Raw genomic sequence first — 14,568 nt, forward strand, 5'->3', positions numbered from 1 at the left:
CGCACGGTTCGTATAATTTTATTCTTACGCAATAGTAAAATGTCGACTGTTAAACGGAAGTTGCCGTTCAACCTGTACATCATTCATTGATACCTCAAGTGCTTTCGTTAAACGACTATCAGCTAACATATTGGTGAGGAAAAAATTTTCAATCGATTATTCTTTGAAACGACACGTTAGCTACACAATTTTACAAAAGCCTTTTTCGAAAGTATTCATTAATATCAATGAAATTGTCAACGTGACGATTTTCTGGTCATTGCATCGCGCTGATGATTCGTATATAATACAGACTCCTACTTGTCGATCAAATGTTTGCCGTTATAGTTGTAGAAAGTATACCCGGTGGTCCTTGGATCAACGATATTCGCTAATTGGCGCATTTGTGTATCCAGCACGTTTTATCACGCTAATCCGTCTCGCCGTATTTATTTACACCAGGAGGTGACGTGTTCTGTCCTTGCTTATCGTTTAGCAAGTTAGGCAGGTGTGTGTGAAAAATCGTCTAACGATAATAATGAAATGTCAAAGAAAAAACGTACGTTACGTGTACAATACATCAAACGGCTGATCGTACAGCGGATTAGATTTTCGACGGTGTTTGTTCACAGTGTTCTTTATTTTTTACTTTTTTTTTTTTTTTTGCTTACCTCCAACCATTCACGGTCGAATTACCACCGATCATAATCTCGAAGCACTAAATTGACATTTTAACTTGAATTTGCATCACATTATTGCGCCAAAATTACAATGTTGACGATTAATTGCAACGTTGCTCAACACTTTGAGTCATAGTGGTAAGTATTCTTACCACCTATTTTATATTCATTTTTATTTATTTTTTATTTGTACATTTAGAGAATTTTTCAACATATTTTTTTGCGGTTTTTTGCTGTCTCTGATAGTATACTAATATATAGGTTTTCGGTACTAGAGATTAATTACTGCGATGCAATGTAAGTTATTACTGTTAGAAACTAATCGAGTGAAAACCATCGTCGTAACATTGAAAGTCGAAGTTTCGTTTTCATCTAGTTTCAAAAGACATTCGTACACATGGCGTCAAGTCACGAGAATCATGAACAAGTACTTAATTAATTAACGCAGCCGGCAACTGGCAGGTGATTAAACTTATGCACAGGTCAATTATACACCATTCGGTAACACCTATTTGCCAAAATGACGATACTCAAGGCGATGTTCGCAGGATTTATCTACCTCGATTTATTCTCTAGTATAATAGTGCACGAAACGATCGGTTTCGACTAGCCAAACATTACTCGAAGTGATTCGGATACTTTCTCGCCTTGCGGAGCCGAAACGAGCTGCGTGCGCTATTACATACATACGTATAGTCAGTGAAAGTCGTGCAGAAAAATTTATATATCTCGAGGTGTAACGTTCGACGAGAGTCCTGTTCATCCGGTAACTGGTCATCTTTCATTCTTCAACGGGAAACGATCCTCTTCTTCGTCTTCGTCTTGCCCTTTCAACGGTCCTTACCTACGACATGTGCCTGTGAATTCACGGCCTATAATCGTCGTCTTTGCTCTGCCCGCACCATTCACCTCAGGTATAATCGTTCAGTTACCGCGCGTCATTTCACCTTGACATATTTCATTCATCTCATCAATTCATGATCTTGCACACGCTGTGCATACACTTTGGCGGTTAAGAACAGGGTGTTCCACTTTGGATACGAAGAAAGCTGAGAGATAGGTAAAGGAGACTGAATTGAAATGTATTTCAACGTGAAAATCCGAGTGTCGCATCCTGAATACCCTACTCTTCGGTGTGAAAGAACCCGAAGAAAGCGATTGGCATTTGCATTCACGGTAATGGAACGCAAGGTGTCTCGTTGCGTCGTAACGTAAGACACGAGCGAAAAAGAAAGAGGAAAGACGAAATGACCGAGAACAATTTCGCGAATTGCAGATTTTTACTTTCTTCATTTTGTTATGCGAGTTACTTACAGCCATACACCGTAAGACAAGTCGAGTACAAGTAATTGTTCCCGTCATATTTCGTGTCTCGACCCAATTTGCTGTTGATAGAACGCAGCGCGTGAAGCGAGGGACGAGGATATTATTATTGTTGTTGTTGTTGTTGTTATTGTTGTTGTTGTTGTTATTATTATTATTATCATTGTTATTATTATATGCCGAACACGCCGAGGGAATGGTTAATCGATTACGAAGCTGATAACAATATGATGGGTGTCTGATACATTTGTTGCGTTGTATAGTGGAAACGCCAACGCGGTTTGATGCGAGGATTGTGCAATCAAGCAAATTGTGTTTCCAACGAGTTGGTCAACTATACAACTATAACCTGCGCAACCGTGAGACGAGAATATTATTCTGACGATATATCGACGAAGAATAATTAATTATGCATCTGATCGTTCAGTCACGTTAATTGGGGAGGATTGCTGACGAGATATTGAGTGTTGGCAGCAACAGCAGCAGCAGTTGCTTCTTCTTTTTATTGTTTTCACTCTATGCTCGATACGTGTCGGACACGTTTAACGAGACTGTTGAAAACACATTTGAAAATATGTAGTATAGTTGGACGAGCATTGGAAAATACGACCTCTACACAATATATGCAAATTTGAACCTGCATGTTGGTCGAAGTGGAAAGTTGAATAGCTGAATATACTCCGCTGTATTCGGCTGTATCATCCTCAGCGATGTTGTCAGGATTATTCGGCAGCAGGAATCTGCGGAGTAATTAGTTATTTAGACCTGTAACAGCTTCGAGGAACGAGAAACAGGCTGGAAAATTCACCGAGTAATTGTTTTAGACAGCTATTTGCATTTTCCCTCGCCGTTCGTATTACGGCGAGAAACTCGCTACCGGAGTTCTCGGTACCGGCTCGGCGAATAGTTTTTCTCAAAACGCGGGATGAAACTGAGGTAATATTTGGCGAACAGTTTTTGTGCATCGTTATTACACACATCATCGCTACGCTGGTACGCTAAAAAAAAAAAATAATAATAGCCTCATCACGGCAGAATGTGAAAGTATAAGTTTGTATATATAATATGTACAACCTATGTATGTAAAATTGCGTACGCAACGGTTAAAACTCTCCATCAATAATCGCCTAATTTGAATGATGTAAAAATTATTTCACCTTACCGATAAGCAATTCGATGTCGTAAATTATTTGTATATTAAAACGATTAAATTCGATTACTGATGCATGTGTTCCAAATTTGTTAATCAGCTCGTGGAATCAAAATGATTGGAATCGTACGAACTGGGCATAGATTTTTATCCGAGGACAAGTTCACGATAAAAGATTACCGGTAGGGATATTTATATAATGTACTTCCTGTTCCGAATGTACGTTTATCGTCGAGCGTCAGCTCATTACGAAATCCATACGGGATTTCGGTGTGTTTTTTAAAATAATACCGGTATTTGCCGATAACTCGCGTTGAATGAAATGTCTAAAAAAAAAAAAAATTGCCAAATATATCCTCGTTATTCAACAAGCATGTACGTTTAATGCATGCTTACGTAATTCTCACACAGTTCTTTCATCATTTTGCGATTTCCGCTACATGCAGTAATTTATGGTATTCAAATTTTTTTACGAGGCTGAAGTTAGTGACGATAACGTAACGAAACATTTGAAGGGGAGGGGGAGAAGGAGGATCAGCGTTTGTCAAGTTCGTATCGACTTTGAAGTAGTCAAGTTTTCAAAGTGTGAATCCGTTTTGCGATATTGTGATTTACTGCGTTTTAGACATTCCGGCAATTGTGAAATAACGATTTGTTCGAAACGTAAATCATTACAATGACGTTACTAATTTCAGCCTCATCATTTTGTCGCATCATTTATCTCTCGTGCTCATTAAACGCACAGTTTTTACCGTCATGAATTTCAATTGCCGGAAATTCTCTCCTGCAGAAATAACTCGACTCGCTTAATACTTGTCACTTTGCTGGCTTTAAAGCAGATTCTTGTTTTATAGGAATCTAGAACGCACCACCTTTTTCGATACAAATGTTCTTTGTAAGTTGATTTCAAGTAGTTGAAATACAACCTAAAACGCGGCGATTTTCAATGTCATTGTTCGAAAGTTAACAAGCAAATCAACACATTCAATCGCCTGTACTCAGCTTCAATATAACATACCTACGCGTAAAATCGCAATGACTAGTCACATTTATACTCATTTATTCGGGATACCTACCTGCTTGTGAAATATCCAAAAGAGAATCGAGTCCGTAACGGACGATGAATTTAGGACCATTTATTCTCGCTGGAAGTGTTCAGGGCTTTGAATTTTTAAAGGGGGAAATTTGAATGCGTTTAATGTTGCGAGAGATTTTATCGCGCCACACATAATCAAGATGATATTATTAGCATACCGTTAGCATGTCATTAATGTCACGCTCTTTACACGAAGCTTTGCTTCATATCGACGACGCATACGTGGGTTGTACAACACTGTTTATAATACTGCGATACACGCCTACCGCACACATTTATAAGCTTGCAAGCACACCCGTCGCATAGAATTAAACACATTCACGCTTGTTTTAATCCGAAACCGCAACCGTCTGTTTTACTAGAAATCTCATTATCAGTGCCGTTTTGATCGTGTGTGCAAAATCCTCGTTACCGCCGAAAACTCGGTAGCGGCGATAGCTCGTCGACGTACGTAACTCGATGCAAACGCGTCAACTCCGAACCACTCAAACTATCGGTATGGTTATCTTCGTTATTGATTTGGCAAGTGTGTTATACAGTTTCGTGACAATCGAACACATCGGGTGTGACAAGCTTGTTACTTGACAAATATCTGCACAGATACGTATAACGTTGAGACCGTGTTGCAACTTTTTAAACAATCGAAATTTATCGAGTAAGGTACTCGAGTCTGACAGTGAGCCTAAGGTGTAAACCCCTCTTGATCGGTGTTACAGAGTTGCTGCGATAACACTTTTTTATAATGATATTGAAAACTCCTTTTTTTTGGGGGGGATCTTTCTTTTAATAAGATAGAGTCGAAGCCTACGAGAAAATAATCCATTCCCGCACAATTTGCGAAAATTATTTCAGGCAGTACGGTATAACATGAATTTCATCCTCGTTATAATTGCGTCAAATAATTTTCAGTCCAGTGAATTTTTGTCGGCTTGTGTGGCGCAGATTATTATAGAATATTATAACGTTTATTGGCTGAATATTTATTGCAGGACAGCGAATTTGACGTGTAGCAAATTATCGCTAACATTATTTCATTCGATCGCGAGTTCGAAACGACACGTATATCGTTGAATGCCTTGACGCGGAATGATGAACTCGTCTTCTCACTTTCGGTTGAAATGAACAAACGAAGCGACCAGGATGGCGGCTACTGGAACAGCAGCCACCACAGCGATTCTGAAATGGGTGTGAAACGGGTGATTAACCATGCTCCTCAGAGTTTTCGCTACTGCTATAACGTTATAGTCACAATATTAGCAGTCCTTGCTGCCCACACGTGATCCGGTAAATTTAATGTTATAATGTATTCGTTGACCGAGTTTTAACGATGTTGCGGCAGAGAGAGATAGAGAGCGAATGGAAAAAGGGGGAACAAAATGTCTGCGTGTTCGTTGATTTTTATGAAATCAGCAACGTGGAGTAATCGAGAGATTGTAACTGGTAGTGAGTCGTGTATTATACCTTGACCAAGGTAGTGAGTAGTTCTTCCAGGCGGATGCCTTGACGTCGTCCTGAAAAAGAAAATCAAAACAGATTCAAAATTGACGACAAGTTACAGTACCGATCGAATCGAAATATAATTTTTCACAAATTACTCGATGCAAATGTCCGATCAACAGTGTTCCCAATATTTCCTTAGCGTCGCTGGAATGTCCGACCTCAGCGAAAGCCTTCGTAGCGTCGGTTCCAGATTTGTTCAGAATCTCCTCATCTCCGCCTGGATGCTGTGGAACGATCAATGACGTCACGACAACGTAAACCCGTCATAGCTCGAGGCACAGACAGTGTCGCTTACTGCGGTGTTATATATCTATAAAGTTCAATAGTCATCACCGCGATGTGAAATGAAATCGCTTTGGATATAGTATAGTTCCAACGTTCGCCGGAGACAGATAAATCAAACGTTATACAACTCATTCTTTTGCAAAGGTTGCGTTCGACTCGAGCAACAAACTTTCGTACGGTAGATTGTAATTCTCCTACCCCCCCCTACCCCCCCATTCAGGGATAGCCGAGTACCGATGCAGATTCTTGTATGGATTAACAGGAAGCTTTGCCACATACCTGGTCCAAGTACTTGGTAACGTCGTAGACTTTCCCGTCGACGACAATCCAGCACGATTCTCTTCCCCGATGATCGTTAACTTCTTTCAGCGTGAACACGCCGTTTCCAGCCATTTTCTTCCTATCCGTGGGGGGGGGTAATATCTGGGTATATGTTCTATAATCTACAATCCAAGGAATATAGCAATCTTTGTAATCGTTACTTTGACGTCCGTTGTTGCCTCACTTACCGCTCACGACCAACTGTCAAGAATTTCTTACCGGCTTCCCCCTCTTCAAGATGTTCCCCTTCTCTTCTCTAAAAATCATTCCGACTCATGCTCACAATCAGCCACCCACACTATTCATACGCAAGTGTAGCGCGTTTCTGTTCGATTCATACTACTTGTATTTGTATGCTGGTGTTATTCTCCGTTACGCTCCAGATCTACATCCATGCATGCACGGAGCCCTTGGACGATTTAGTACAGAGTTCTCTCTCAAGCTGTCATTCAAGGTTACTATTACGCGATATTTACACACGCTTTAACATATTTATCGCGCTTATACGACTAAGCGATTACTCTTCTGCCGGACAGGTTCTCCACTACGTGTTATTCAAGTTGTGAAATATCGATTTATCGGGGTTAATTTGTCGGATGAAATTATTTACCGTACCATTCGATGAACGAGAATGAAATCGCAACACTTTTCTGAATATGTCGATGATGATTTATTTATCATTTTATATCCAAAGAGAGAATTAACGCTGCATACGGGACTTGCGCGTAAACGGAAATTCTTTGAATCAAACGAGTGTATTTATCAGGCATGTGGTTCGTTTAACGAGCGTGTATTCCTGCATGTGATCTCATTAATATCACTAATTCGTTACCGACAATCTCGCGTTATCGCCTCTTTGCATTATTCCGGCAAACACTAATTGTATAGTTCTGCGAAACGGCCTTTATTTGTTATATTTCGAACTCATTGAATTCAGGTCCCGGATCGAGTTCGGCAAAACAGTTTCTCTCGACACTCGATGCATTTCATGACGCGAAATGTCAGCAGGGAGGGAACAATATTCATTCGTAACGCGTACATACCTGCAGGCGCTGAAACGCTGACGTCGAATGTCCAATCACTTCTCTAATCGTCGACAGTGAAAAGCCGGTAATTCCCTTCTCGTCATTCAATTCACAGGCTGCATTTAGATCCGGTATGAAAATCTCAAATGCAAAGACTATTTGATTTCGCGCATGTAGTCTAGATATGTAGTCTATTCTTCTTAATCACGTTGCATCGGTCCGTCTCTCTCAAAGATAATGTTCGACGAATCAAATCACAATTAACTTTCGTCACGAAGTGTTTACAAAAGCCTGTACAAATATGGGATACTACGTCACTCGCGTATGGGAATTGAAACGATACTGCACGGGTTTATCTGATTAACAATGATTTGTCATTATTGAAATACCGGAAGCAAAGCATGCCGCAGACTTCTGAGGATCGTTGACCTCGTCTTGTATGCGGTACATATACGTATAATAATATATGTGTCTACGTATTATACGTCTACTCGATGGACGGACAACAGTGACGGTAGCGTAATACTTTTTTTGCTTTGCTTTTTATAGCAGAATACTTGTTCACGTTATAAGACGCGTATCATATATGTATAATAATACACGTTGCCGAGATCCATGATTCAAAGAAACTGTGAGGCAAAAAGTTTGAGCTAGGCCACTGACGATTGCGACAGCGTAAGAAGCACACCGATATGCATATGAATGTAACCTACGTCAACGGTACTTCTGCATAGTCAAATGTCCATCCCTATGATCAAATTAGTCGTGTACGATGAATCCTCACCCCCTCCAGTTCATAAAGTTCGCCTTATGCGTTCGGACAAGTTGCGTATAAGACGCAGAGGTTCGCTCTTACGGTATAATCAGGTTTTAACCACTAGCTAAAAGATCAATCCGCAATCTTCACTGGGTTGTGATTTTTATACGCATGTGAACAAGTTATACGGAATATAATTTGCGCAAGACGGGCAACGATTATGAACTTGAACGGTTTTCTGCCAGGTATACCTGTTTACTTTACTACAATTTCAGTTACTATGTGCAGTAACGAGTAATAGGTCGGAGAATTCGTTACACCTGTTTCGACTGAGATAAATAATTCTTGGAATATCCGAAAGGCTGTAAAATTACTTTCGTACTTTTCTATGTAAATTCGTAGATGGTCGTAACGGTTTATCACTTACTTTTGAATCTCTTCGTCAGTCCGGAGCAGGGTTGCAAATTTTTTAGTGACAAAGTAATGCATTAACCATTACTTTTTCAACTCATAATGGAAATAATTTCCATTACAACATTAAATTTAATGATGTAGTAATCATAAAATTTAATGTTTTAATGGGAATAATTTCCATTAAATCATTAAAATTAATGTTTCAATGGAAATTATTTCCATTACATCGTTAAATTTAATGTTTTAATGAAAACACTAATGTAATTAAAAAAGTAATGCATTATTTGCAACCCTCGTCCGGAGTGATCGCTTGACTTGATAGCATATCATCAGCCATCAAGCACCAGCGATTATTCTTTCGTGGTCGTCGCATTTCTACAGTTTTGTCATCGAGGAAAGAAACTGATTCGGTAATCCGCCGCCTCGTGGCAATGCGGTTAATTGGGCAAGAATAACCGCGTATTAAAATATCAATAGATCATTCTCTCTACGCTAAAGTAACGTAACACGAGAATAGGTGTCAAACTCGCGTGGGTTATCGAAAAGTTATGTACATTGGTAGAATAGTAGGTAGGCGGCGAAGCTCGTAACCGAAAATTACATATTCCAAAAACTCCCTTATTTTTATCACGGATCGTTAAAGAAGAGGGGGTCTCTCGAAATAGTTTCCCGGGTAGAAAATACTCGGTTTCCATGACCTGCACGTACGAAATTGCATACCCGTCACAAATGCCCTGCACTCAGGAATAACTTTTCCAATAGTTATGACAAACTGTTTTTGTACACAGCGGTCTTGTGTTTATATGTGTGCGCGCATGTGTGTGTACAGATACGTTTACTCGATGTAGCCAAAATGACGGTCTAGAAACCGCAGCAGAATGCTCCAGTCTAACATATACATACACGTATAGTTCTTGAACTCGGGATCTAAGGTAGTAATTGTAACTTATAACTTCTAACCATTTCCATAAGCATATTAGATGCACATGCATACAAGCATCCCACTAAGTTTGAATCCGGTTTCAGATCAGAGATACGGTTTATTGGTCGCCGGTTAATTATGGTTTATTGGTGGCCCAGATACTGGTTTCGACTCGGGCGACACAAAGCGATATTATTGGCAAGTAACTTACTTGGGATCTCATCAACAGTGTCTCTCCGTGTCGCGGTACGAGTCGAGTTTTGTCAGATGAATGAAACGTTCTCTCTGTCGTTGGCTCCATGTTCGTATCTATACAGAAGTTTTTTGAACAGCAGTTTGTTAGAATCGGATAACATTCGGGATATTCGCAAATGTTGATGCAGCCCTTTTTGAAAGTGACGCACAGAAATCATGCGGGAGTTGGACGGAAGTCACGATAGACCGATACTTTGATTCGCTGTTGGTACTCTTCCAAATTTATGAATCTTGTGCACTTTCACTTTTACCAAGTTATCGGTTTAATTGATGTACGAGTGGTAATATTGTTTCAACTTTCTCACGTCAATTCCGCAGCAACGTTATGCGATGAATGAAACACGTACAGTGATATCTGAATTCAATTTTTCCACGTGACTGTACAGTCTTGACGATTTCACTTGTAGGTTTTGACCGATTATTAATAATTCAACGTTACTTAACTCTAGTAGTGTGTTTATACTGGAAATATTTATTAATTTATCTCTCGCGAAGTAGGCTAATGATTTTAGCAACACCGTAAAACATCAAACGAAGAAAGGACGAGATACATCGTGTGTATGTCTTTCCGTTTGCAGATTTGACGAACGTCCATAAAACTATATATATAATATACTCATAAAATAATACCCGAGTTACAACGCTTTATGTCACTGTCATACTACCTTTCACTTATCTAACTAGTCGGAAACCCGCCGACATCGCTTATACCGTTTTAATGAACGTGCTGTTCTTTCTTCCTCGACCCAGCGATGAAAATCTGCACCGGCTGAATATAGATTTATCGATGATTTTAAAAATCAGAATTTTCATATCGTAGACGTATTTCGTTGATTAGCAGCCGTTCTGTCTGCTTGCCAAACAACGTCCAGAAATGGATTTTACTAATTTCTCTTTTTCTTTTTTTTTTTTTTTTTTTTTATAAACGATTTCGACCGTATTGCTTGCTCTGACTTGACCGTCGAACAGCGCGAGTGTAACGTAGTATTAGATACTGCTAAAGAATCCTAACAATAAGTCAAAACTTCGATGACCGTTGCTGTTGCTAAAATATTGAAAATGGTTTCCGGAAAGAAACTGGATTCTTATCGAAAATCATGTAAATCATCGGCCACTATCTAATTCTTCCGATTTTGCATAATTCGATGAATTTCTAACGCGTTTCAACCGTGACCTGAATATTTTTCGGAATGTTACTAGCCTAAATCTGTGTCGATCGTTGAAAGTTTAAAACCTGAAATATATATACCGCAACAACTGAACGAAAATCGCCACGTATTCGCCGTCGTCTGCTCGACGTGGCAAATGATTAATCATGACGTTACCGACTAACAATTCACCATCCCTTCCAGTTTGGGCTCAACATGTCGAGGCAAACAAGACACCCCGGTGTGAACGATCTCCGTGCGCAGGTGATGTAACGTAAAATTGTATCCCCTAGCGTATAACTCCGAAATGTAGATTCATCGGTTGAGACGAGCTTCGGTTACGTAGAAGAATCCTGCCGGGAAATATCGCCCAAGAGCCCAATAGACATTGACGGATTACCGTAGTCCTCGACCTACCAACCAAACACATCTAGTTATAAGACCTAGGAATTTCAGACCATCAATAACGGGTAAAAGAACCTGCCCTAGTTTGGCGGGATGAAAACGAATTAACATTTTTAACACATACCAATAAATTCAATATTTATCGTATGTCGATACCCGATTCGAATACAAGTTTTTAATTCCGCGGAGGTTTTATTTCGTACCGGACGAAGAGAGTCCTCGAAGAAGAATAGATATACTAGTTATACTTCCGTTTCTCGAGCGCCATTAGCTGATCGTATATTATACGCGCAGAAATCCGAGATGCATTTCACGTATTTTACTTCGCTATATAAAGGACCTACAGCTACGTGATGATGAGCGACCGATAAGGAGAGCCGCGGGCGAATTTGAATAATCGAAAGCTAGAGCCGCCCGTGACATTCGAATATATTTTCGTAAAACTTCCGTCAAAAGAAGAAGTTTATTTATTCACAATCTCGCTTATTTTGAGGTTCAGACACCCGTGATGTGGTATTCCATTTATTACTCATCTTGAACTTCGGTGACTGCGTCAAACTAGGAACGAATTATGCAGACTGCGACTAATTTGATCCAGATATGGGGCGTGCGAAAGAACCAACTGCGAGAAGTGCTGCTACGAATCTAGTTCTGCAAAATCGCCTTTGGTTATTCTGCCCTACAAACTTGGCCATTTGACTCTACTTTTCATGGACCAGTCGGGTCGAAATTGCGAATAAAACAGAAGGAGCGCATGTCATTTTGGGTAAACACTCGGCGGGACGATGCGCTTGCATACAAATGTGGGTTAATTCCGAGCGCTGCAATCTGCAGTGATGGGATTGTTCTTCCAACGAGCTTCTTTAAACATCAGAAGCATCGTATTCGACGCGGTATGACACTGGCGAAATAACCTAAACGTTGAATCGAAAGACGAAAAGCTTTCGACAAGTTTGCAACTATCTGTTAAAAAAATAAAACATTAGTATAATCCGTGATTGAGCCGGTAGAGAATGAATATCTATCCCTATCTTACGACGAGGAAACGCTCTTATATCGTTGAGACATACTTCGAATGTCGAGGAATGATTGACCGTGCGAATTATCCGCATTGGTATGTATAATGTCACAGCTCCGAGCAACTCCAATTGACGAGATAGGGATCATCGATTTTCTCTTGAGAATAACTACGTTGTTATATTCACTCAGTCTGCAGCTTATCAGGCGCCACATCTACCTGCAGATTTGTGTGCTTGGAATACGAAAGTGAATACCAATGGATGGATGCACGGTAAATAAACATAAACCCTGCAGCATGCTCAACAAGCTCGTCAGTTCTTTCTATTGTTTTGGATTTATTTTACCCGGTGATTTTTTACCATTCGATAAACATGTATACATAAAATATACGTGCCCATGCACCAATCGAATTTCCTGAAGTTGCGAGGTAAATCCGACGGTGAGCAAACAAAGCGCAGTCTTCAGAGCACAACCAAAACGTCGTATCGTTAATAGCAGTTCTAACTCATAAAGAAACGATTACCTAACGGTAAATTCGTCGTTAATTCGATTGTACCGAGTCAATGATCTCTTTAAGTTATTAGTAAATCAATTATATCTTCGCACTGTCTCGTTCTGTTGGTATGCAAGGCACTTGAAACACCAAGTAATAGCTGTCACGTCATTCTTTCTTCGAAACTATTATACAGATCGCGTCCATCTGTCTGACAGTGGTCGAATTTGATTTTTTCTCTACATTCCTCCGCAGTTTTCTTCAACGATTTCCAATAAAACGGCTGAAATGTTTCCCGTGGTAGGATTATTGCCGTACAGCAAATTTTAAGTTTCGCTACCAGATTTACGACCATTCAGTCAGATTAGCCTGATCCGTTCGGGAAAATAAGCGAGAACGTTAAAACAAAATAATTAAATTTATCTCTGTCTCTCTCGGCACAGAACGTCAAGACGTCCGCTTATAAATAATGTATTGGCAAAGTTGGTACGGCGTTTTTATCGTCGTACGTATATTCTATTCCAGCTAAAACCAGCCGTCAACGAGATGAGATGTATTTTTTAGTCTGAACAATGGTCAGAATCTCAAACTGCTAGACTCGAAGAGAAATGGTCAGTGAATCGTAAATTGCCCGCTGAAAGCACGGTGGAAAGAAATAGAAAAACACAAAGAAACAGAATTGTAGACACATCTCACCAGTATGTGTACATGCATGTGTGAGAAGAAATCTCATTTTCTCTCCCCTCTCACCCGTGTGTAGCAGATTCTAATGTTGACTTTCCGTTTTCCAACAGGCAGACTGCTCTCGTAATACAAACTCGAGATCCTTTCGGCAGATTCTATATATGATTGGATTTCTTTTGGGATCCTCAGTAGTTACGCGACAACCAACCACTATGAACGTTAAACTCATAGTACGGAGTTGGATGGCTATCACTTGTATAAAAAGGGTTGTTTGTTGATGTCCCGTTCAACACATAACTGGCCCTTACCCGAGGGATCGATCTATTTGTTCGTTTACTAGTAAAATAACGCTTGACTGCCTTCAAGTTGATTTGGTTACAGTGTATTGTTTGCTTGAATCGGATTTTCATAATGTACGTGTGTAATTAGATGGAAAGGTAATGATGGATCTTTCCATCAAGTAGCTTGGACTATATGGAATGTGAAAAATAATTTAATTGCAGTTAAGTTAGATCTCACCCAGTTCTGGAATCAGTGACGTAATCACCTCTTACGAGAGTTTCAACCGAGTTGCACTTTGTGGTCGAAGTTCGACCACCCTCAAACAGTATTGTTAATGAAATTTCCCGGATTCAGAACGTGTACAGCCTTATCACTGGCACCTTGGGATATACTTATATCGAAGCGAACAATCGTGGTTTTGGGAAGTATTTTTGTTTTACTGTCCCCACGGGGCAACGCGCAGAGTGCTGTTTACTCGATAAATACCCCAAGTCACTCCCGTTAGAAGTTTCAACAACATACCTCCTTATTTCTTGCGAGTTTTGCCATTTTGATTATTATATCAATGCTTATATTCAAAGTTACTCGAACCCATCAATTTCGCAACCATCCGATCAACGGTTGGTACGGGACCCGTGTCGGAGTTCAATTCACAACTAACGAGAAATATCGACAAGAAGGTTTCACTCGACTACATGACACATGTTATACTCTGATTTAATATCCCCCTTTGTACAATTTCTACGGGATATCAAATATACCTACGTCAAGTAATGTGACAACCAACATGAAATATACGAAATTAATGATGTTCCTTCAACGCCAAATA

General features: G+C 39.9%; 2 protein-coding genes across 4 annotated transcripts in view; one reads left to right on the top strand and one right to left on the bottom strand.

Annotated features, from left to right (window-relative positions):
• LOC124306617 (furin-like protease 2) overlaps nt 1–14,568 on the top strand; it is a 60,314-nt gene that overhangs the window by 35,219 nt on the left and 10,527 nt on the right. The window lies entirely within an intron of this gene.
• On the bottom strand, nt 5,175–6,549 carry LOC124306620 (cytochrome b5-like). The gene is made up of 4 exons (XM_046767429.1): nt 6,293–6,549; nt 5,824–5,952; nt 5,690–5,739; nt 5,175–5,404 (listed from the first exon to the last, which is right to left on the bottom strand). The coding sequence occupies exons 1-4, from the start codon at nt 6,404–6,406 to the stop codon at nt 5,332–5,334; spliced, it is 366 nt and encodes a 121-aa protein (XP_046623385.1). The 5' UTR covers nt 6,407–6,549; the 3' UTR covers nt 5,175–5,331.

This window comes from Neodiprion virginianus, chromosome 6 (assembly GCF_021901495.1).
Source record: "Neodiprion virginianus isolate iyNeoVirg1 chromosome 6, iyNeoVirg1.1, whole genome shotgun sequence".
Lineage (NCBI taxonomy): Eukaryota > Metazoa > Arthropoda > Insecta > Hymenoptera > Diprionidae > Neodiprion > Neodiprion virginianus.